The sequence below is a fragment of the Astatotilapia calliptera genome, chromosome 10 (genome assembly GCF_964374335.1).
Source record: "Astatotilapia calliptera chromosome 10, fAstCal68.1, whole genome shotgun sequence".
NCBI lineage: Eukaryota > Metazoa > Chordata > Actinopteri > Cichliformes > Cichlidae > Astatotilapia > Astatotilapia calliptera.
Genome location: NC_137431.1, coordinates 18,968,329 through 18,993,888, shown reverse-complemented (window position 1 = coordinate 18,993,888; position 25,560 = coordinate 18,968,329). Strand labels below are relative to the sequence as shown.

At 41.9% G+C, this 25,560-nt stretch overlaps 2 protein-coding genes and 1 pseudogene across 2 annotated transcripts; all 3 read right to left on the bottom strand.

Annotated features, from left to right (window-relative positions):
* Positions 1-3,053: 3,053 nt before the first annotated feature.
* LOC113030945 (olfactory receptor 1500-like) lies at positions 3,054-6,774 on the bottom strand. Its single transcript, XM_026182748.2, has 3 exons — positions 5,838-6,774; positions 3,341-3,378; positions 3,054-3,182 (listed from the first exon to the last, which is right to left on the bottom strand). Exons 1-3 carry the CDS (start codon positions 6,772-6,774, stop codon positions 3,054-3,056), a joined length of 1,104 nt encoding a protein of 367 aa, XP_026038533.2.
* Positions 6,775-19,693: 12,919 nt separating this feature from the next.
* Positions 19,694-21,366, bottom strand: LOC113030944 (olfactory receptor 1E16-like). Its single transcript, XM_026182747.2, has one exon. It carries the CDS (start codon positions 21,364-21,366, stop codon positions 20,395-20,397), a length of 972 nt encoding a protein of 323 aa, XP_026038532.1. The 3' UTR covers positions 19,694-20,394.
* Positions 21,367-23,296: 1,930 nt separating this feature from the next.
* LOC113030942 (olfactory receptor 1468-like) lies at positions 23,297-24,226 on the bottom strand (annotated as a pseudogene).
* Between the last annotated feature and the right edge of the window lie 1,334 nt (positions 24,227-25,560).

Here is a 25,560-nt window from a genome sequence, read left to right as displayed (position 1 = left end):
GTGTTTAAAAATAAAGCGGGAGCAAAACTGAGTTTGGTACTCACATTTTTATTACCGGTAATCGTCATCATCATCAGCATACAAGTGTGCGTATTTAAAAATGAAGCGGGAGCAAAACTGAGTTAGGTACTCACATTTTTATGCAGACATGTTAGCCCAAGCATCTACAATCCATTCGCAAATTGTGGCGTAACTCGCCCGGCGCTGCCTTCCACTCTTAGTGAAACTGTGGTCTCCATCGGTCATCCATCGCTCCCACGCCGCTCGCAGCCTTACTTTGAACGGCCGGTTCACATCGATGTCCAGCGGTTGGAGTTCCTTTGTCAGGCCTCCCGGAATGACAGCAAGCTCACAGTTCATTTGTTTCACTTGTTTTTTCACATCGGCTGTGAGATGGGCACGCATAGAGTCACAGATCAACAGCGATGGTGATGCGTGGAAAAAAACCACCTGGTCTCCTTACATACACCGCCCTCAGCCAGTCTTTCATCATTTTGTCATCCATCCAGCCCTTTTCATTTGCCTTGATGATTCCTGCTGGAAACTTCTCTTTAGGCAAAGTCTTTCTCTTAAAAATCACCATAGGCGGCAGTTTCTGTCCATTAGCATGGCAGCCAAGCACAACAGTAAAAGAAGACTTTTTGTGCCCCGTTGTGCGTATCGCTACCGTGCTGGTCCCCTTCTTCTCCACAGTGTGACTCACCGGGATGTCGAAAGTGAGCGGCACCTCGTCCATGTTAGTGATGTGGCTGGGCTGGATGTGTTTGTCGGCGATGTGTTTGCTGCAGTAGGAGCGGAAGATGGCCAGCTTTTCATTATAATCCGCTGGAAGTTGCTGCGCTACCGTAGTCCTGGTCCGGATGGAAAAATGGCACCGTTTCATGAAACGAAAGCACCAAGACGGACCTCCTCGGAAATGTTCAATTTTCATTTCTTCTGCTAGCGAAACTGCTTTTAGTCGAATGGTGACCGTCGAAACGCTTCTCCCACTCATTCCTTGCTCGATGATCCACCGCTCGAGTCTTTCCTCCAACTCGGGCCACCTCGCCTTATGTCCGCGGAAACTCAGCTGCGTCTTCTTGACCTGTCGGAGCTTGTTTTCCAGCTTCCTCCACTTGCAAACCATTGATTCATTAATCTTGAATTCTCTCGCGGCTGCTCGATTTCCATGTTCCTCTGCGTAGCTGATGGCCTTCAGTTTAAACTGTGCTTCATAAGCGTGTCTCTTTGCCATTTTCAGGGTTGTTAAAACAACGATGTTCCGCATAATGCACATACCTGTCCTTCTAGACAGGTATGTGCGATTGTCCCGGTATATACGATCAACGCCCACACTTCACCCTTTAGCGTTCTCATGGTGTTCTCTACTACGTCCTCCTTACAACACACAGGGCGCACTGCACTACAGGGCGCGCCGCACTTTTTAAAGAAAATCTAAGGCTTTTATGTGCGCCTTATAGTTGTGGAAATACGGTAATAGGTAAACTACGCGACCAAGCCCTAAATTGGGCCGAGGCATACCTGAGCGTACACCCGTTGCCGTCTTGTAGCTATGATGCCTTTCTTGGCGAGTTCAAGAAGACTTTTGCTCACCCTATCTCGGTGGGCAGTGCGGTTCGGCGGCTGTTAAATCTCCGTCAGGGCTGCCGTAGCATCGCGGATTATTTGATTGACTTCCGCACTGCCGCGGCGGCAGTCGGCTGGCCCGATAAGGCCCTTCAGGGAGTCTATTTGCAGTCGCTGAACGAGCACATGAAGGATCAGCTAGCGTCCCGAGACGAACCTGTCACTTTCGAGGAGTTAGCCTCGCTCACGCTTCGCATTGACAACAGACTGCGGGAGCGAGAGAGGAACTCCAGTACCCGTCAGCCAGTGCGGCGTGTGTCCCCGGTTTTCATTTCCCCATCGCCGCTTCCGGTTCAGCCTTCGGCCACAGTCGCCGTGGAGAGGACTGAATCGGAACCAGAACCCATGCAGATCGGGTGATCCCGGTTGTCCCCGCAAGAGAGGGAGAGGCGTTGTCGCTCTCGCTCGTGTTTTTATTGTGGCTCCGCTGAGCATTTTATTTCCACCTGTCCCAAGAAAGGAAAAGGGGGCGCCCACCGGTAGGTCCGGGGATACGGGTGGGTGGTACCAATATTGATTCTAAGCCCCGTTTTTGTTGCCGGTTACGCTCTTGCTCGGTTCTGCGACCCACACGTCCCAGGCATTAGTCGATTCGGGCGCCGAGCAAAGCCTCATTGATAAAGAATTAGCCAAGCAGCTGAATATTCCCCTTTTTGAGTTGGACTCTAGCATCCCAGTTAAAGCACTAGTAAACCAAGTTTTCTCTCACATCACTCACTGCACCGCACCTATTACTATAGTCACCTCAGGCAACCATAGGGACAGACTCCCCTTCTTGACATTCCACTCCCCCAGCACTCCCGTTATCCTTGGTTTCACCTGGCTAAAACTACATAACCCTCATCTGCACTGGGCAGGGCAGAAAGTTATAATTTGCAGCCCATTTTGCCATGCCAATTGTCTCGTCTCAGCCCCGCCGTCTGCCATTGTCGAGCTCGCACATGACGAAAGCGCCAACATAGACCTTTCTGTTATACCTTTGGTATACCATGACTTAAGGGAGGTTTTTAACAAAGACAAAGCTCAATCACTACCCCCGCACAGACCTTACAACTGTGCCATAGACCTGTTACCGGGTTCCACCCTACCTTCAAGCCGCCTCTACAACCTGACACGCCCCGAGAAGACAGCCATGGAAAAGTACATTCTCTGGCCGTGGGCATCATCAGACCCTCCTCTTCACCCATGGGGGCCGGATTTTTCTTTGTCGGTAAGAAGGACGGCCCTGTATCGATTTTAGGAGGCTTAATGACATAACGATAAAAAACAAATACCCCTTACCGCTGATCAGTTCCGCCTTCGAGACGGTCCATGGTGCCTCCATTTTCACAAAATTAGACCTCAGAAATGCGTACCACCTCGTCAGAATCAGGGAGGGCAATGAGTGGAAAACCACCTTTAACACTCACTTGGGGCACTTTGAATATCTAGTGATGCCTTTCGGTCTCACAAATGCCCCAGCGGTTTTCCAAAATCTGGTGAATGATGTACTGCGAGATTTCCTCGACCGTTTTGTCTTCGTTTATCTCGACGACATCCTGATTTTTTCCAAAAACCTGGAGGAGCACCAAACGCATGTCCGAGCCGTGTGACAACGGTTGCTGGAGAATAAACTGTACGTTAAGGCGGAGAAATGTGAATTCCACTCCCTTTCCGTCTCGTTCCTGGGCTACATCCTTGGGGGGGCAGGTGAAGACAGACCCGGCTAAAATACAGGCAGTCGTGCAATGGCCCATTCCAACGTCCCGGAGTCTTCTGTAGCGTTTCTTGGGCTTCGCAAACTTTTACCGCCGCTTCATCAGAAACTACAGCCAAGTAGCAGCACTGCTGACCCAGCTAACATCTTCAAAGCTCCCTTTCATTTAGGGTCCGGAAGCAGGAGCTGCTTTCTCCAAGTTAAAGGAACTATTTACCTCAGCGCCGATTTTAATTCACCCCGACCCCAAGAAGCCATTTATAGTTGAGGTGGATGCGTCTGACGTCGGGGTAGGAGCGGTATTGTCACAGTGCTCTGGCACGGCGTCCAAACTTCACCCGTGCGCCTTTTTTTCCCTGTCGCTTATCACCGCTGAGCGGAATTACGATGTGGGTGAAAGGGAACTGTTGGCCATGAAACTGGCCTTAGAGGAGTGGCGGCACTATCTCGAGGGAGCGGAACACCCATTCATAGTGTGGACTGATCACAAAAACTTGACTTACCTTCGTACAGCCAAGAGACTGAATTCACGTCAAGCTCGCTGGTCCATGTTTTTCAGTAGGTTTAACTTCTCGATCTCTTACCGCCCAGGGTCCCGCAACGTGAAACCGCAAATCTAACACGCAATGCCCGGCTTGGTTGTTGCAGCCTCTCTCCATTCCACGGCATCCCTGGTTGCATATTTCTTTGGATTTTGTTACTGTTCTACCGGTTTCTTCTGGCAAGACCGCAATCCTCACTGTGATTGACAGATTTTCCAAGGCAGCTCACTTCATTGCCCTCGACAAACACATCCACTGAAACTGCTAATCTGCTAGTTGACCATGTTTTTAGGCTGCACGGGATACCCACTGAGATCGTCTCTGACAGAGGACCGCAATTCACGTCGCAGGTCTGGAGGGCGTTTTGTACATCCTTAGGAACAAAACCCTGTTTGAGCTCAGGACACCATCCTCAGACTAACGGTCAGACAGAACGCCTCAACCAGGAATTGGAGGCCACCCTCCGCTGAGTCACTGCCTCCAACCCTGCTTCCTGGTCATCGTTATAAACACTGGAAATTAGATTTAAAATATTTTCTACTTGTAAGTGTATTACTCCAGCACAATTGTGCTCACAATAAAATGTTCACACATTATTTTTAGGATTTTTATACATTACATTTTAAATAGTCTCACTTTTCACCACCAATTATAAAATGTTATATTGTTATTATGAGACATGAAACATTGTTGTCCTTTGTTACTGAAAGACTGACTGTGATTCTATTACCAGCAAATTACATATTACAGTATGTGAGCTAACACACTTGGTTAGACCTCGCTCTTGTACAGACTGGTGAGATTTTCTTTTATACCCCTTGAAGAGTACCCAGTGTGTAGAGTCTACACTTTGAGTTTACACTTTGGGTGGTTTGTTACTACTAACGGCAAATCACTCAGAAACCCTACATTGTAATCTGATTACCGGATAGCAATTGGCCTGTTCAGTACTGCTGATTCCTCCTGTGCTTTTTAAACTTTTTTTCACCAATGTTTTTTAATTTATTAGTGAGTGAATATGAATTTTCTCATAAATATAAAGAATACGACTCATAGTCTCAACTTAACCACATGGTCTTTCACTTTTATTAGCCCTGTGTTCCCTCTGTAATCAAACCATGTGATTATATTGTTATAAGTAGAATTTACTCAATCGGGTCACTACACAATGATTCAGCCACAAAAAATAACATTTCTGGGTTTCTACCAGTTTAGTCAGTCCTTTACATTATATTTACATTTTGGTTGGACATTCTTTGAAACACTAATCAAAGGCGGCCCATATCCACATAGAATCTGGAAGAAAGAGAAGTTGGAAGGCTTCCTGACATATTCTCATAGCAGAAAATTATCTATTTAAACAGTCATTAAAATGTATTTCTGTAGTTATATAGTAGCTTTACTGAATCTCACTTTGAAAAAAAAAACAAAAACAAGCATATGTCATGCTGCAATGCATATTTCTCAGAAAGGCAACCCTTACATTTGGCTAAAGATAAATGTGATTAGTTATCACTATCACCTCACAGCATAAAGGTCCCTACTTTGAATCTAATCTTTCACCTTTCCATGCTTTCCCTGTTTGTGCATGACTTGTCAACAGGCTTTATTTTATTTTATTTTATTTTATTTATGATAAACTCCTAAGCTTTCACGTTCATAAACTGACCCATAGTTGTGAATAAGTATCTGTATGTCTCTCTGTGTTGGTCCTAACAGTAACAATTACAGTTGATTAAAAAATTACAAATCACAAATCTTTGCTACAGGATGTGTTTTCAAATCAATCACACACTGCCCCGTGAAGTGTGACATTTGTAATTTGGGTTCTATTTGGAAGTACTTAAACATACTTGAACATTTTTATTTTATTTTATATGCATTCCTTAAATAAACAAAGGGGTAAAAATATTTATGCCAAATTTATTCTTACTTTTTAAATTTGACTTTTCTATTTTTGTAGTGTGTTGTGATTTTTAAGAACTTCTTCAGAGATTCTTTGATTTCTCGTGTCTGAAGAACATATATGATAGGGTTCAGCATTGGAGGAAAGACTGATGTCAGAGACAGGTTTATGATTCTGGCATGTGGCTCTATGTTTGCACGTAGAATAAATGTGATTAATATTGGGAGGAAATAGATTGCCACTAATGAAAGATGAGCTGTGCAGGTTTTAAAGCCCTTCATTCTTTCTCGAACTGTGGCTACCTTAGCTAAAGCATAGCCTATACTCAGATAACTCAACAAAACAAACAAAAGAGGAAGCCAAAGAATAAGAGCTGGCAAAATCCAAGCAGTTATATCGCTGGGTGTATAATCATTGCATGCAAGCCGGTATATCTGACCATGGTCACAAAAAAAGCTTTTAATAACGACTGACTCACAGAGGGAAAGCCTTGTAAGAAGGCCAGTTGCAATAAGTACAACAATAATGACAAACACCCAGAAAGAGGCAATTAAACAGAGCATGAACTTTTGAGTCACCTTCAGTTGATAATGCAGTGGGTAAACGATCGCCATAACTCTGTCATATGACAGTGCAACCAGATTTAGAGCTTGCATCGAAAGGAATACATAGCAGAAAAACAGGAATGTCAAGCAGTCATTATAGGAAATGTGAGGGTGATTAAACAAAAAGATATCGAGAACCTTTGGCACCATGGCAGAGTTACCTAACAGATCAACCAATGCAAGATTGAAAACTGCAATATATTTCGGTGTTCTTAGATTGTGATCCAAATATATTGTGGCCATGACAGCTGTGTTTGCCAGGACAGAAATAATATAAACAAAAAACAGAAAGGCATAATAATATTTTATATTAGGAATGCCAATAAATCCACTTATAATGAAAAATGCAGGACGCAAAAAAGTGATATTTTTTCCAAGTGCAGAGTTGAAAAGATCCATTGGCAAAAAATCTTAGAGTCTTATATTGCCTAAGCTGTGATAATGCAGACAGCAGTACTGCACATCATGATTCTGTTATGCAAACTGGAGTACCCCAGATGATGAAGTTCTAGCTGACTCCCTCAGCGTTTATATTTATCAAACCAATAGCTACTCTGGTTTGATAGCTGGTGTGTGTGTGTGTGTGTGTGTGTGTGTGTGTGTGTGTGTGTGTGTGTGTGTGTGTGTGTGTGTGTGTGTGTGTGTGTGTGTGTGTGTTATCAGTGGGGGTGAGCTGGGTGGGTGGTGGGAGGTAGTTTCACATGTTGCTTTTTTCCTTTGTTGTTTGATATAGGTTTTTAAATGTTCAGCATTTTTCAATAATTCAAAATTTATACTGTGCCAATATGTTACAAAGTGAGAGGTCTGAACTGCCAGAACAGTTTAAAACCTGGACTCTTGCTCTATGTAGCAATGCTGTTGCACTACTTGTCACAATGACTCTGTGTGGCAGGCAGTGTATGGGCCCTAATGCAGGACTTGGATGCAGAACTAAACTCAAAAGTCATCTTTATTGCTGGAACCTTTCAATAAACAAAGTAAAGCTGGGTTAAAGTTGAAGTTGGGCCCAAGTTCAATTCAATTCAATTCAATTCAATTGTATTTATATAGCGCCAAATCACAACAAAAGTCGCCTCAAGGCGCTTCATAGATACAGAGAAAAACCCAACAATCATATGACCCTCTATGAGCAAGCACTTTGGCGACAGTGGGAAGGAAAAACTCCCTTTTAACAGGAAGAAACCTCCGGCAGAACCAGGCTCAGGGAGGGGCGGCCATCTGCTGCGACCGGTTGGGGTGAGAGAAGGAAGACAGGATAAAAGACATGCTGTGGAAGAGAGACAGAGGTTAATAACAGATATGATTCAATGCAGAGAGGTCTGTTAATACATAGTGAGTGAGAAAGGTGACTGGAAAGGAAAAACTCAATGCATCATGGGAATCCCCCGGCAGCCTACGTCTATTGCAGCATAACTAAGGGAGGATTCAGGGTCACCTGGTCCAGCCCTAACTATATGCTTTAGCAAAAAGGAAAGTTTTAAGTCTAATCTTAAAAGTAGAGATAGTGTCTGTCTCCCGAATCCAAACTGGAAGCTGGTTCCACAGAAGAGGGGCCTGAAAACTGAAGGCTCTCCCTCCCATTCTACTTTTAAATACTCTAGGAACAACAAGCAGGCCTGCAGTGCGAGAGCGAAGTGCTCTAATAGGGTGATATAGTACTACAAGGTCATTAAGATAAGATGGGGCCTGATTATTTAAGACCTTGTATGTGAGGAGCAGGATTTTGAATTCAATTCTGGACTTAACAGGAAGCCAATGAAGGGAAGCCAAAACAGGAGAAATATGCTCTCTCTTTCTAGTCCCTGTCAGTACTCTTGCTGCAGCATTTTGGATTAGCTGAAGGCTTTTCAGTGAGTTTTTTGGACATCCTGATAAGAATGAATTACAGTAGTCCAGCCTGGAAGTAATAAATGCATGAACTAGTTTTTCAGCGTCACTCTGAGACAGGATATTTCTAATTTTAGAGATGTTGCGCAAATGGAAGAAAGCAGTCTTACATATTTGTTTAATATGTGCGTTGAAGGACATGTCCTGGTCAAAAATGACTCCAAGGTTCCTCACAGCGTTACTGGAGGCCAAGGTAATGCCATCCAGGGTAAGAATCTGGTTAGATACCATATTTCTAAGATTTTCAGGGCCGAGTACAATAACCTCAGTTTTATCTGAATTAAGAAGCAGAAAGTTAGCGGCCATCCAGGTCTTTATGTCTTTAAGACATTCATGCAGTTTAACTAATTGGTGTGTGTTATCTGGCTACATGGACAGATAGAGCTGGGTGTCATCAGCATAGCAGTGAAAATGTATGCTATGTCTTCTAATGATGCTGCCTAAGGGAAGCATGTATAATGTAAACAGAATTGGTCCTAGCACTGAACCCTGTGGAACTCCATAATTAACCTCAGTGTGTGAAGAGGACTCTCCATTTACATGCACAAATTGGAGTCTATTAGATAGATATGATACAAACTACTGCAGTGCAGTACCTGTAATACCTACAGCATGTTCTAATCGCTCTAATAACGTCAGACACATAAAAACCAAAATTTCCAGAAGCCTCGCAGTTTTGAACAAAGTGAAACAATTCCTTGATAAAGATGCACTTTGTACTCTGTACTGTACCCTGGTTCTTCCATATCTTACATATTGTGTGGAAGTGTGGGGAAATACATATAAAAATACAACTAATCCATTAGTCACAGTACAGAAACGAGCACTGCGTATTATTCACAAGGCTGGTTATCTAGATCATACTCACAAATTCTTTCTTCAGGCAAAGTTACTTAAATTCCAGGATCTGGTTAATTACAATACATCCATAATTTTGTATAAAGCTTTTACTAAACTTTTACCGGCAAATTTACAAACTAGATTTGAAATTCGAGAAAAGGTTTATAATGTGAGAGGCTTTGGAGAATTCAAATTACCCAGAACTCGAACAACCCGTAAAGGTTTTTGTGTGTCTGTATGTGGTGTGAAAATCTGGAACAGTCTGAGTTTACAATTGACACAATGCAAAAATATTCATAGATTTAAATTCCTCTACAAACAGTTGGTCTGGTCACAGTATACTCAATGATGGTTTTTAGTGTGCTCTGTAATGTCTGTTCTCTTACCATTGCTGGTATGGATTCAAAAAAAAAAAAAAAGTGTGCGTATGTATGTACATATATGTACATGTGTGTGTAGATATATATGTATGTATATGTATGTGTGCTTGTTACTTGTAGTTACCTGTGGTAATGCAATTTATAATTTACATATTCTGTATTCAGTTATGAAGGCTCTAATTGTTGTTTGCGAGCTGCCGTTTAGATGCTTGTATGTGCCCGGGGCTGTTGATGGGTCTGTATGCAATGATGGGCGTAGCTGCGGGAAGTTTATTGTTTTTTTTGTTGATGAGTGAATATAGGGGTGGGATTTAATAAGTTTTCTTCGTCCCACTTCTTTTTCAGGCAATTTTTGTTTTTTGTTTTGTGCATTTTATGTTCAATATAGGTATTTGTTGTGCCTGAAAATGAACAAATAAATGAAATGAATGAAAAATGAAATGAATAGGATATTATGGTCAACAGTATCGAATGCTGCAGTAAGGTCTAGCAGGACAAGCACAGAGATGAGACCACTGTCAGAGGCCATAAGAAGATCATTTGTAACCTTCACTAAAGCTGTTTCTGTGCTGTGATGAGCTCTGAAACCTGACTGAAACTCTTCAAATAAACCATTGCTCTGCAGATGATCTGTTAGCTGTTTGACAACTACTCTTTCAAGGATTTTTGATACGAAAGGAAGGTTGGAGATTGGCCTATAATTAGCTAAGACTGCTGGGTCTAGAGATGGCTTTTTGAGTAAAGGTTTAACTACAGCCAGCTTGAAGGCCTGTGGTACATAGCCGATTATTAGAGATAAATGATGATCAAATGATCAACCTAAGATCGAAGAATTAATTAATGGCAGGACTTCTTTGAGCAGTTTTGTAGGAATGGGGTCTAAAAGACACGTTGATGGTTTGGAGGAAGTAATTATTGAAGTTAACTCAGAAAGATAAATTGGAGAAAAAGAGTCTAACTTAACATCAATGGTACTAAGAGTAGCTGTAGATAATATTACATCTGTGGGATGATTACTGGTAATTTTTTCTCTAATGATAAAAATTTTATTTGTGAAGAAGTTCATGAAGTCATTACTAGTTAACGTTAAAGGGATGGTTGGCTCAAAAGAGCTCTGACTTTTTGTCAGCCTGGCTACAGTGCTGAAGAGAAACCTGGGGTTGTTCTTATTTTCTTCAATCAGTGATGAATAGTAAGATGTTCTGGCTTTGCGGAGGGCTTTCTTATAAAGCAGCAAACTATTTCTCCAGGCTAAATGATGATCCTCTAAATTTGTAACACGCCATTTCCTCTCCAGATTACGAGTCATCTGCTTTAGGGTACGTGTTTGAGAATTATACCACGGAGTCAGGTACTTCTGATTAGAGACCTTAGTTTTCACTGGAGCTACAGTATCCAGAGTCGTACGTAGTGAGGAGGTGAAATTATTAACAAGATAATCGACCTCTGTTGGGGTAGCGTTCAGATAGCTGTTCTGCTCTGTGTTGGTACAGGGCATTGAAGATGATAACAGTGGGTGGATTATATTCTTAAACTTAGTTACAGCGCTTTCAGAAAGACATCTACTTTGATAAAGTCTACTCTCCACCGCTGTGTAATCAATTATTGTAAATGTAAATGTTATCAGGAAATGATCAGACAGGAGAGGATTTTCAGGAAACACTGTTAAATGTTCAGTTTCTATGCCATATGTTAAAACAAGATCTAGAGTGTGATTAAAGTGGTGGGTGGGTTCTTTTATATTCTGAGAGAAACCAATTGAGTCTAATAACAGACTAAATGCCATGTTGAGGCTGTCATTTTTAGCATCTACATGGATGTTAAAATCACCCACAATAATTATTTTATCTGAGCTCAGAACTAAATTAGATATAAAGTCTGAGAAATCAGACAGAAACTCTGTGTAAGGCCCAGGTGGACGATAGATGATAACAAGTAATACTGGTTTCTGAGTTTCACAGCTGGGGTGGACAATGTTAAGCATCAGGCTTTCAAATGAATTAAAAGTCTGTCTTGGTCTTTCATTAATTAATAGGCTGGTGTGAAAAATTGCTGCCACACCGCCCCCTCGGCCTGTGCTTCGAGATTTCTGGTAGTTAGAATGACTCGGGGGTGTTGATTCATTTAAACTAACATAATCATCCTGCTGCAACCAGGTTTCTGTAAGGCAGAGTAAATCAATTTGTTGATCAATTATTAAGTCATGTACCAACAGAGACTTGGAGGAGAGAGACCTAATATTTAATAATCCACAATTTCACTGTTTTACTCTTTGGTTCAGGTGTGGATACTTTATTGTTCTTTCTTTGTAATTGTTTATGTTTAAGTTGTTTGTTGCTGGTTTTTAGTTTGTTTTTTGTCTTTTTGGAAGCTGACAGTCTCTATGGAGATGGGTTTTTGGGGGGGTAGCAGGAGGAGAGAAGCTGCAGAGAGGCGTGTAAGACTGCAACTCTGCTTCCTGGTCCCAACTCTGGATAGTCATATTTTGGGGGGTTTAATAAATTTGTCCATATTTCTAGAAATGAGAGCTGCTCCATCCAAAGTGGGATGGATGCCGTCTCTCCTAACAAGACCAGGTTTCCTCCAGAAGGTTTGCCAATTATCTATGAAGCCCACATCGTTTCTGGGACACCACTCAGACAGCCAGCAATTTAAGGAGAACATGCGGCTAAACATGTCACTCCTGGTCTGATTGGGGAGGGGACCAGAGAAAACTACAGAGTCCGACATTGTTTTAGCAAAGTTGTACACCGATTCAATATTGATTTTAGTGACCTCCGATTGGCGTAACCGGGTGTCATTACTGCCGACGTGAATTATAATTTTACTGAATTTACGTTTACCCTTAGCCAGCAGTTTTAAATTTCCTTCAATGTCGCCTGCTCTGGCCCCTGGAAGACAATTGACTATGGTTGCCGGTGTCTCTAGCTTCACATGTCTGAGAACAGAATCACCAATTACCAGAGTTTGACCCTCGCCGAGTGGGGAAAAACGGTTAGACACATGAACGGGTTGGTGGTGTACCTGGGGCTTCTGTTTAGGACTACGCTTCCTCCTCACCGTCACCCAGCCGCCCTCTTTCCCCAGCTGCTTGGGGTCTGCCGGGGAATAGCTAGCGGGGCCTACGCTATCTTCGGCTGCACCAGCTACAGGGGCCTGGCTAGCTACGGGTGAATGAAGGGTGCGAAGCCGAGTCTCCAATTGAGTAATCCTGGCCTCTAGAGCTGCAAATATGCTACTTTTGTTACAGATATCATTACTGCTAAAGGAGGCCGAGGAGTAACTAAACATCTGACACAATGAGCAAGAAAGTGCAGGAGGGACAGGTGAAGTAGCCATGGTGCTAATGAGTCGGCTACGAGCTAAGCTAAGCTAGCGAAACAGTACAGAGACAGTGAGTGAATACTTTGGCTATAAATTAGGTAGTGAGTACACAGAAAGTGTGCTTCGGATAAAGCACGTGAAGATTATACTATGAAAGAAGAATGTATTTAAAAGTTGTTAATTAAATTGCTAAGCAAATAAGCTACTCAGAAACACCACTGTGTTTGAGCAGGAACAGGAAGTGATACTCTACCGCAGAGCGAGCGAACACCAATTTCATTCACATTTGTGGAGGAATGTGGAGAGACAGTATCGATTGCTGCAGTTGGGGAGCAGTCTCTGCAGGCGGTGAGATGTGCAGAGACAGCAAATGCCTCCAACAAGCTCAAGCGTGAAACCTCTGATGAACAGGTAGGCATCTTCGAAGCAGTAGTTCTTTCACTAGGCTGAAGTGATACACCATTAGTGGGAAGTGGGAAGGAAAAACTCCCTTTTAACAGGAAAAAATCCTCAGACAGAAGGGAAGGTCAGCCATCTGCTGCGACTGGCTGGAGGTGAGCAGAGGAACAATAGACAAAACCAGACTGTAGAAGCAAGCCAGAGATTAATAATAACCAATGATTAAATGCAAAGTTGTGTATAAACAGTCAGTCAAAAAAAGATGAGGAAAAGAAATAGTGCATCTCAGGAACCCCCCAGCAGCACAGGCCTTTTAAGGGTGGATGTCAAGGTCACCCACTCCCATTCTATGATATGGTACCATGAGGCCTTTAAGATAAGATGGGTTCAGATTTGTCATGGTCTGGGTAGGTACCTGCAGGTCTCCAACAGCGGCTCCTCCTCCTTTAGGCAGAGATTGGTTGCTCCTCCCTGGCTGACCACCTGTGGGCAATTATTCCGGCAGCATATAAGACCTGCGCACTCAACCGTTCATCGTCTGAGTATCTGCTATCCCCATGTTAGTCAAGTGGAGTGTGATTGCTTTGTCCAGAACCCGTGTGACGACTTACCTGTTTTTCTTGTCCTCAGAGGTAGCTCCTGGAGTGGAGGTCTCGCCTCCCTCATCCCCGCCTTCCTGGACCTGGGCCACCTGCTGCTGGTACGACGTTGCCAACTGGCCCGCCACTCACTTGAATGCCTCCCCACGCCTCGACCGCATCCGGGCCTTCCGCCCCACCTGTCCCCTTCACCTGAAACCAAGTAAGGCAACTCAGTTTGACTGTGGAGGATCGCCGATTGTCTGCTGGATCCCGTTGACTGTGCTCTCCTCTCATTACAGTGCCCCGGCCACTTCATAGCCCAGTTTCCACCTCTCCACTGCCTCAGTTGTTCAGCTGCACCCTAGAGTTGTCTAGGTCACCCTTAGTTAACTTAGTTTTTCTGCGCGCCTCTAGTGTGGTGGCGTCGTGTTGTTTTGCTGGTGTTTAACTGTGGGGGGGGGAATAAGCCTTCTGTTCACTTACAGTCTCGCTTCCGGTTTGGTTTCTGCACTTGTGTCCATCTCTGTTATCTCGTGCCGCTGGGCCGTGACAAGATTATTAAAGATCTTATATGTGATCAGAAAGATTTTGAATTTTAGTTCTTGATGTAATGTGAGCCAATGAAGAGAAACCAGTATGGGAGAAATATGATTAAGTATGTGCATTGATAATATTCATCAACAACTAAACGGTATTGTAGAAGACAAAACTAGAGGCTAACTCCAAGGCTACTGCACAAGTCACCATCAAATGTGGAATATGCCAACATGCGCAATATGTCCCTATGCTATTCTGATTAGGCATCAACCCCAAAGCCCGCTCATTGCTAAGGGTGTTTATGGATATACTCAACAAAAATATAAACGCAACACCTTTGTTACTGCTCCCATTCCCCATGGGATGGACGTAGAGACCTAAAATTCATTCCAGATACACAATATAACCATCCCTCCCAAACAGTGGTCACAAAATCAGTCCAAATGTGTGGTAGTGGGCACATCTGCTATATTGAGATAATCCATCCCACCTCACAGGTGTGCCACATCAGGATGCTGATCTGACATCATGAGTAGTGCACAGGTGTACCTCAGACTGCCCACAACAAAAGGCCACCCTGGAATGTGCAGTTTTGTCTCACAGCAAAATGCCACAGATGCCACAAGCAATGAGGGACCGTGCAATTGGCATGCTGACAGCAGGAATGTCAACCAGATCTGTCGCCCGTGCATTGAATGTTCATTTCTCAACCATAAGCCGTCTCCACAGGCGTTTCAGAGAATATGGCAGCACATCCAACCGGCCTCACAACCGCAGACCTCGTGTAACCACACCAGCCCAGGACCTCCACATCCAGCAGGTTCACCTCCAAGATCGTCTGAGACCAGCCACCCAGACAGCTGCTGGAACAATTGGTTTGCACAACCAAACAATTTCTGCACAAACTGTCAGAAACCGTCTCAGGGACGCTCAACTGCATGCCCGTCGTCCTCATCGGGGTCTTGACCTGACTCCAGCTCGTCGCCGTAACAGACTTGTGTGGGCAAATGCTCACATTCGATGGCGTCTGGCACGTTGGAGAGGTGTGCGCTTCACGGATGAATCATGGTTCACATTATTCAGGGCAGATGGCAGCTGAGAATGTCCCAGTTCTTGCATGGCCAGCATACTCACCGGACATGTCACCCATTGAGCATGTTCGGGATGTGCTTGACCGGCGTATACGACAGCGTGTACCAGTTCCCACGAATATCCAACAACCTCGCACAGCCATTGAAGTGGAGTGGACCAACATTCCACAGGCCACAATTGACAATCTGATAGACTCCATGCGACAATGTGTTGCACTGCATGAGGCAAATGGTGGTCACACCAGATACTGACCGGTTCTGGGTCCCCAGACCCCCAATAGTGCAAAAAACTGCACATTCCAGGGTGGCCTTTTGTTGTGGGCAGTCTGAGGTACACCTGTGCACTACTCATGATGTCAGATCAGCATCCTGATGTGGCACACCTGTGAGGTGGGATGGATTATCTCAATATGGCAGATGTGCCCACTACCACACATTTGGACTGATTTGTGACCACTGTTTGGGAGGGATGGTTATATTGTGTATCTGGAATGAATTTTAGGTCTCTACGTCCATCCCATGGGGAATGGGAGCAGTAACAAAGGTGTTGCGTTTATATTTTTGTTGAGTGTAGATTCAGTGACTATCAACCACTTCCTGGACATGGATGAGATTGAGTTGTATGCCAGGAGTGAGCAAGATATCATCCATCTCACCAGGATCTACAGAGAAAATGTTGGGATGTCATTTGGACAAGAAAAGAGTGGCTAAATGGTTGCAAAGAGAGGGAAGGTGATGCACACTAAAAGGGTGGAGTTGCCAGAAGGCAAATATACAGGGAAGCTACAAGTCCCTGGGTATCCCACAAGCCAAAGGGAACCATGATAAAAATGGATGAACATCTGTGTTTGCTGCGGGCAAACACAGTTGTAAGATGTTTCTTGCAGTTGTTCACCAGGTAAATGGCCTGCATTTGTATAGCGCTTTTCTAGTCCATAGGACCCCAAAGCGCTTTACACTACATTCAGTCATCCACCCATTCACACACACATTCACACACTGGCGATGGCAAGCTACATTGTAGCCACTGACAGAGGGGAGGCTGCCGGACACAGGCACCACCGGGCCCTCCGACCACCACCAGTAGGCAAACATGGGGTTAGTATCTTGCCCAAGGATATTTGGCATGCAGCCAGGGTGCAGCCTGGGATCGAACCACCGACCTTCTGATTAGTGGCTGACCTGCTCTGCCACCTGAGCTACAGCCACCCTACAGGTGTTCTGTCTTAAGTTTAATGCCCCCGACTGGACCTTGTAAATTGCTGTTTACGTCATATGCACATTGACAGCGTTGTTAGTTCTCCCCTGGAAGGAGGGAGTATTTAATTGGTTCCGTTTATTTGTTTTTCTGTCTGTTTGTTAGTAGTCTAGCATGGAGCAAGATTTCATTTTGTGTAATGGTAGATACCAATAAAAGCTTGAGCTGATTTCATTGTGATGAAAACTGGGTCACAGTCAACGTCATACCAAATGTGAATATCAGTGAACACTATATTATCCAGGAATTTTTATGGATTTTCTTCACTTCATAACAATATACCAGGCATTGGGGGACATGAATACCTAGGTTGGCTAACCATTTGACCTTGACTTTCATTGTTAGCACCCAAGCACCTGCTTCGTTGGCACTGGTATCTACCTCTAATTTGAAAGGATGTGCAAAATCAGGGCCAACAGAGATGTCGGCAATACGTGTTGTTAGAGGAGCTTGCCAATAGCCCTTCAACAAGTTCAGTTTAGTAACAAACTTTGCCGAACCAACCCTATCGACACAATCTTCCATACTTCCATTTCACACCACCTTCTCCCACTACAACCCTTCATATTCATGAAGCAGATGTGAGGAAGCAGTTTAAGAGTCTGAATGCTCGAAAAGCTCCTGGCCTAGACGGTGTGTCTCCTGCCACCCTCAGACACTGTGCAAACGAGCTGGCCCCAGTGTTTTCTGGCATTTTCAACTCCTCACTGCAGGCATGTCATGTGCCTGCCTGCTTCAAGTCCTCTACCATAATCCCTGTCCCCAAGAAACCAAGGATCACTGGACTAAATGACTATAGACCTGTGGCTCTGACATCTGTGGTCATGAAGTCATTTGAGCGCCTGGTTCTCTCCTACCTCAAGACCCTCACAGCCCCCCTCCTGGACCTCCTGCAGTTTGCATACAGAGCCAACAGGTCTGTAGACGACGCCATCAACATGGCTCTACACTTCATCCTGCAGCATCTGGACTCCCCAGGAACCTACGCCAGGATCCTGTTTGTGGACTTCAGCTCTGCCTTCAACACCATCCTTCCAGACCATCTCCAAGGCAAGCTTTCCCAGATGAATGTGCCTGATCCCATCTGCCGGTGGATCACTGACTTCCTGACGGACAGGAAGCAGCATGTGAGGCTGGGAAAGAAGGTCTCGGACTCCCAGACCATCAGCACCGGCTCCCCTCAGGGCTGTGTTCTTTCTCCTCTGCTCTTCTCCCTGTATACTAACTGCTGCACCTCCACCCACCAGTCTGTCAAGCTAATCAAGTTTGCAGATGACACCACCGTTATTGGACTCATCTCGGACGGGGATGAGTATGCCTACAGGAGGGAGGTTGAACGTCTGGTGTCCTGGTGCAGCCACAACAACCTGGTGCTGAATGCCCAGAAGACAGTGGAGATTATTGTGGACTTCAGGAAGCACACAGCCCCACTCCCTCCCATCATCCTAACTGACACCCTCATCACCTCTGTGGATTCATTCCGCTTCCTGGGTACCACCATCATCCAGGACCTGAAGTGGGAGCCCACCATCACCTCTGTCATAAAGAAAGGCCAGCAGAGGATGTACTTCCTGAGGCAGCTGAAGAAATTCAACCTGCCAACACGGACGATGATGCAATTCTACACTGCAATCATCGAGTCCATCCTCACCTCCTCCATCACCGTGTGGTACGCTGGAGCAACTATCAGGGACAAACAGAGACTGCAGCGTGTTGTGCGCTCTTCTGAGAAGGTGATTGGCTGCAGACTCCCATCTCTGCAGGACCTATACACCTCCAGGACACTGGGGCGTGCAGCTCGGATCACAGCTGACCCTTCTCACCCTGGACACAGTCTGTTTGACCTGCTCCCTTCAGGCAGGAGGCTCCGATCCATTCACACTAGAACCTCTCGCCATAAGAACAGTTTCTTCCCCTCTGCTGTTGGACCCATGAACAATAACCATATGACTGTTCCCACCACTAACACATGACCCTACACTGTGTTTACTGCATCATTCCGTGTTTGGCACTGATCACCACCTGCACTCATGTATATATCTATCTACTTAGCACTTTTAATTTTTATTTTTAATGTTTATTTAAGCGTTATCTGACAGTATGTTTTGCACTAAGTACTGCAGCAATTTCCTAATGTTGTAAACCTGCTCAACATTTGGCAATAAACCCTTTCTGATTCTGATTCTGATAGTGGAATTGTAAAGTGCTTTGAGAGTCTCGAGAAGTGCTATATAAATGCAATCCATTATTATTATTATTATTATTATTATTAATACTGTATACTATACATTAAGACAGAGAAGCCCCAAGAATCAGACGAGCCCCTGTGAACAAGCACTCAGCACCAGTGGTAAGGAAAAACTCCTTTTTAACGGGCAGAAACCTCCAGGCTCAGGGAGGGGCAGCCATTTGTGCGACCAGTTAGTGTTGAGGGGAGAGAGAGACTACAAAATACATACTGTGTAGAGGAGCCAGAAATTAATCATAATAAATGATATGGGTGGTGTACAGAGTAGGAGAGGTGAGTGAAGAATAACATTCAGTGCATCATGAGAAGGCCCCCAGTTGCTAAGGCCTTTTGCAGCACAACGAAGGAACGGCCTAGGGTCACCTGATCAATCCTGGCTATAAAATTGATCAAAAATCTTCTAATCACTATTAACTTTTTGATGAACATACATAATTATTTACAAGCTGGAAGACAAAGAAACAAAAATGTACTGACATTCTCAGAGCAGACAATAAAACAGGCAGTGTATTTTTACAGTTACAATTTTAAGGACAGCTGACAGAACAAAGTACAACAACAAAGTGTAACACAGAAAAAAGTGCTTTTATGCATACCTGTTTGAACAACAATAAATATATTTCAAACAATAAATATATACTGCAGTTACATTTTTAAAAAGCAACTCCTACATTTGACCAAAGTCGTCACTGACACTGTCACCAGGTGATGGTTTGAGCCTCAGATGGGACCTTTCAATGTGGGGTTTCTATGTGCATGAGTTCTTTCCAGGGTTTTTTTTTTTTTTCGTACATTTAAAAGTAACTAGCACTGTATAAACTGTGTGTATGTGTATAAACTGTCTGTATAAACTGGCCATAGTTGTGAATGAGTGATGTGTAGCTGCCTGTTTCTCTATGCTGGCCCTAATAAAGTATTAGAGGTATACAGCTGGCTCAAGGCCCACGCTAATATTGCGTTCACACAATATTAAGCAAAGTCCGAAATTCAAAAACTATATAGGCTCAAAAAGATAATGTCAAGTACACAAAAAATTGCTCATCATTAAATTCAGAAGAGTTCAAGTTGTCCTTGACAGGAGACATTAACATAACTTGATGCACAGGAACTGAATTTGAAAACACTCCTTTTAAAATGGAAATATGATGTATCCCTGATTATTTGCAACATATGTATTGTCATTTTCTTCTATTATAGGGCAAAACACAAATACAACATTTTTGAAGACAGAGATATGTGATGCACAGAAACATACCTTCCAAATCCTCAAAAAAAAAAAAAAAATCTACCTCTTTGCTAGGTGATGTGTTTTAAAATCAACCACAATTTGCACTGTGAATATTGAATGTACCACTTCTGTTCTGTTTCAAAGTACTGCAACATATGAGCCTTTTTTAATTTCATAGTCATTCCTTAAATAATAAAAACACTAACTCAAAAGACTAAAATGAAAAAAAGGAAGTTTACACTTTTTTCATTTGACCTTTCTAATTTTGTAATGTTTTATGATTCTTAACAACTTTCTCAGAGATTCTTTGATTTCTCGTGTCTGAAGAACATATATGATAGGGTTCAGCATTGGAGGAAAGACTGAGGTCAGAGACAGGTTTATGATTCTGGCATTTGGCTCTATGTTTGCACCTTGAGTAAATGTGATTAATATTGGAAGGAAATAGATTGCCACTAATGAAAGATGAGCTGTACAGGTTTTAAAGCCCTTCGTTCTTTCTCGAACTGTGGCTACTTTAGCTAAAGCATAGCAGATACACAAATAACTCAACAAAACAATTGTAAGAGGAAGCCAAAGAATAAGAGCTGGCAAAATCTTAGCAATTACATAGCTGGGTGTATAATCATTGCATGCAAGTCGGTACATCTGACCATGGTCACAGAAATAGCTTTTAATAACAACTGATTCACAGAAGGAAAGCCTTGTAAGAAGGCCAATTGCAATTAGTATAAAGGTAATGGCCGATACCCAGAAAGAGGCAATTAAACAGAACATGAGCTTGTGAGTCACCTTCAGTTGATAATGCAGTGGGTAAACAATCGCCATAACTCTGTCATATGACAGTGCAACCAGATTTAGAGCTTGCAATGAAAGGAATATATAGCAGAAAAACAGAAATGTCAAGCAGTCATTATAGGAAATGTGGGGGTGATTAAACAAAAAGATATCGAGAACCTTTGGCACCATGGCAGAGTTACCTAATAGATCAACCAATGCAAGATTGAAAACTGCAATATATTTCGGTGTTCTTAGATTGTGATCCAAATATATTGTGGCCATGACAGCTGTGTTTGCCAGGACAGAAATAATATAAACAAAAAACAGAAAGGCATAATAATATTTTATATTAGGAATGCCAATAAATCCACTTATAATGAAAAATGCAGGACGAAAAAAAGTGATATTTTTCCCAAGTGCAGAGTTAAAAAAGTCCATTGTAAGATTTCTGCCAAGCTTATATTGCCCAAGTGCTGATGAGACAGGTGGCAGCACTGGCTGACTGGGTTTTGTTATGCACATGCAGTACACCAGATGATGAAGCTCTTGCATGCTTTAACTGTTTGCAGATCCCCTCAATGTTTATCTTCAGGCATGATCCCATGAGTGTATTCTGCAGCCTGTTTTTCCCACAATATTTGCATGGTGTGTAAAATGTACATTAAATTCAGTTCAGTGACCTGATTATTCAAACCAATAACTACTAATAATAAGAAGACAACAGAAATTCCCATATATATATATATATGTATATATATATATATATATATATATATATATATATATATATATATATATATATATATATATATATATATATATATATATTATTTATTTATTTATTTATTTATTTATTTATTTATTTATTTATTTTTTCAGAAATTTCAAAAATGGATTTGAGTTCAGGGCTTCTTTTGTCATATCTTACATTTTATACTGTACCAAATGTTTTAATTAGTTAAGGAGCATTTAATAACTGGACTTGTAGTTCTCTGTAGCGATGCTGTTACAATACTGGTAGAATGTGATTTGGCATCATCTTGCTAAATGCTCAATTTGGCAAGGCCTCTCTTGAAAAAGATTCTTTCTTTATGGCTACATATTTTGCTCCAAAACCGGTATATATTATTCACTGTTAATTTGATATTTACAATATGCGATTAAGCCATAGCATCCTTTTTCTTAAAATTGCAAGTATATATATATATGCACACGTATGCACACGTAAGCCAGTTTGAAAATGTACAATTTTAAGGAGTAAATAAGATGACATATCCTCAAGTATGTTTTTTATAATTATTTTAGTATGATGAAAATAATTCTCAAATCCTCTCACACAGACTTACTTGCTTAATCATGTTTGTTTCCATAACAAATACCCAATATCCATAAAGTCAGAAAGAAAACAAATCATTTCACAAACATTTTGAGAGGCAGCCAGCAAGAATTGTGTCGTGCCGATACCAACATTAAACTTCATACTTCTTGAATGTCAGAAGTATGATGTATGAGGGTGTGTGTGAGTGTTTGAATGTTTTATTTAAAAAATAAATAAATAAATATAGGGAATTGAATGCTATGACTTTGAAAACTGAATTTGAAGCATTTATATGATATAGAACACCCACAAAAATATAGCCAAAGAACATTAAACTTTTTGGATTTTCATTTGTATTTACACTCAGGGGAAGTTTCCCATTTTATATCATCAGTTTTATACAGTCCCAAATTTTTTATTTTATTTATTTATTTAGTTAGTTACATTTTAGATTTTTGTGCTTAACTGATGGGTAAAAACAAATGTTATACAATGTTCTAACTAGCGTGAGCTACATTATAGTCAAGGATAAACTCAGTACATTCGGTGCCTGGAAGTACACCCAAGTTGCAAAAAAATGTCTACTCGTGATCTCATTATACTACTCAATTATCTACTCAATATCTACTCACTACAGTACACACACTTATAACTGTACCTGTGAGAAGCCCGTAGAAAGAAATTTTTATTTTGTGAGAGTTTTAAGGCAAAGGAGGGTGGAATTGACAAAATCTAATATGAAACCTTGTATTTGGTGCTTTTGCTTCCTTGCAAGAATAAATGTCCATTATTACAGTTTTTGGCTGTTGTTGTCTTTTGTCAATTTTTATTCTCACACTAACGTTTTAGATCATTTTGCTTTTCGGTGAATAAAGTAGTTATATTGTTTATTGTTCCAAATGAAATCTTGATGCATAAAAGACTGCAATACTGTGTATGAAATACTTCGCCTACATATTTAACTTAAAAAGAAAAAAAAAATAGAATGAAAGAATAGAAATCGGGAACTACAAAGGTTTAAGTCTAAACACTTCCAATTTAGCCTGCGCTCTAGCTTTCAACAATCTTCTCAATGATTCTTTGATCTCCTGTGTCTGAAGAACATAGATTATTGGGTTTAACATGGGAGGCATGATACTGGTCATAGAAAGGTTTATGATCCTTGCATTTGGATGTATTACAGGCCAAAAAACATACACAAATATAATAGGAAGGAAATAAATTGCCACTAATGAAAGGTGACCTGTGCAGGCTTTAAAAGCTTTCACTCTTTCCCTAAATGTAGAAATATTTGACAAAGAATAACCGATACAGCAGTAACTTCCCACGATAAATGCCAGTGGAAACCCAAGAACAAGAACTATTGCCAAAAACGCAATTATATAATTAGGGGTAGCATCATTGCAGCCAAGACGATACATAGGACCATGATCACAATAGTAGCTCTGAATAATCACAGACTGACAGAAGGAAAGTCTGGTGAGAAGGCCAACTGTAACGAGTGTAAGAGTGATGGCCAAAAGCAATCAAAGACAAAATGAGCTTTTGGGTCACTCTCATTTGATAGTGCAGCGGGTACATGATAGCCATGACTCTGTCAAAGGACAATACAACCAGATTAAAAGCCTGCATTGAAATTAAAGTAAAGCAGAAAAACATGAAAGTCAAGCAGATGTTGTAAGAGATATAATAATGGTTAAACAGAGAAATGTCAAGAACCTTTGGCACCAAAGCAGAGCTACTTAACAGGTCTGTAAATGCAAGATTAAAAACTGTGATATATTTAGGACTTCTCAACATACGATCCAAAATTATTACAATCATCACTAAAGTGTTCCCCACCACTGAAAAAATGTAAATAAAACATAGAAAGACGAAATAATATCTAATATTAGGTATGCCAATGAAACCACTTATTATAAAATATGCAGATTGCACAAAGGTGGTGTTTTTCTCAACAGCTGAGTTCAAAAATTCCATTAGATAACCCTCTGTTAATCTTCTATAATTCTCTGTGCTCTATCTTCTTAGGTAGCCTTTGTTCTCTGATATTTCAGTAAAATTCAGTTTATCAGTATATCTTAATATCACCTGTGAAGGTTCAAAGTGCTCCTTCTATCCTGTTTTAATATCTTAATTAATATATTCAAGTTTTAGTTTTCTGTTTAGTTTTTCTGTTCTAATGTTTGAAATTTTGGATTCCTGTTTTAATTTTTTTCATTGTTCTATGGTTTGACTGATTTGATTGCATTGTAGCATTGCTGAATCTGGTTTCTGTTTTTGGCTATTTTAGTGAAGAGTTTTTGATTGGCATTAGAGTTGCAGTCAACATCCCTGTGTGTCTGTTTGCGGATCCTTCACTCTTGTTTTGTGTTTACCAGTGTTGGGTAAGTTACTTTAAATTAGTAACTTAGTTACATTACTAGTTACTTCTATCAAAAGTAACTCAGTTACTTCAAGTTACTCGTTACTTTCAGAGTAACTAGTTACTAGGGAAAGTAACTTTGGTTTTACTCAGAATCCTCTTGTTAATGTGTTGCTTTCGTAACTGGATATCCAGCAAGATTGCCAGTCTTCTAGCTTGCTTACTTGCCACAAGTGCACTGTGCCACCTACCAATAGAAAGGAAAAAATAATGTGCACACTTCCACGAGAGAAATCCCACGTCTGATTCTATCCTAGCCTGCTTTTTACATCCAACACAAAAACTGCAGTCGTGGTGCTTTCGATTGTACTCAGAACTCGGAAATTCTGCCTTCCGAATAGGAAGATGTAGGTAACACCAGACTGCAGATGAGCTGCATACAGGGCTGGACTGGGACAGAAAATTGGCCCGGAGAATTTGATTAGAGACCGGCCCACCATTATAGGAAAAATCATAAAGCCTTTGAATGAAAATAAACACTGTTGTGACAGTGATGTTCACTGTTCTGATGGTATATATGTATCAGTCTATCAATCATTTGTTGTAAGATTCAGATAATTATTTATTAAAAGCTAGACATTTTAAATGAGAATAAGAAAGTATTTCCTTGTGCCCCCCTTTCCCTTTTAATGCCCTACCTGCCCCCTGGCAACACTTTGCTAGACCCGCCCCTGCACAGTTACCAGCTGTCAGCTACTTAGAAAAGGATCCTGGTGTTATTTATCTCTCAGAAACAGTTTATAACTTCCCTTCAACTCATTCATGTCACCTAAAAGGTAAACCTGTTTCTCCATCACAGCTCTGATGATTCAGTAAGGACATCTCCTGGTTTCATCTTCATGTTTCCCTCTCACCACATATCCAAACCGTATCATGACCAGCAGCTTTA

What these genes read in the sequence shown, in the direction of transcription:
- LOC113030945 (XM_026182748.2), bottom strand. Translation starts at nt 6,774, where the DNA reads ATGGATCTTTTCAACTCTGCACTTGGAAAAAATATCACTTTTTTGCGT. An exon ending in TCTGAAGAAGTTCTTAAAAA is followed by an intron (nt 3,379 to 5,837) that starts TCACAACACACT and finishes ACGCTACAGAAG; the next exon opens with ACTCCGGGACGTTGGAATGG. An exon ending in GGGCCATTGCACGACTGCCT is followed by an intron (nt 3,183 to 3,340) that starts GTATTTTAGCCG and finishes GTGCTCCTCCAG; the next exon opens with GTTTTTGGAAAAAATCAGGA.
- LOC113030944 (XM_026182747.2), bottom strand. Translation starts at nt 21,366, where the DNA reads ATGGACTTTTTTAACTCTGCACTTGGGAAAAATATCACTTTTTTTCGT.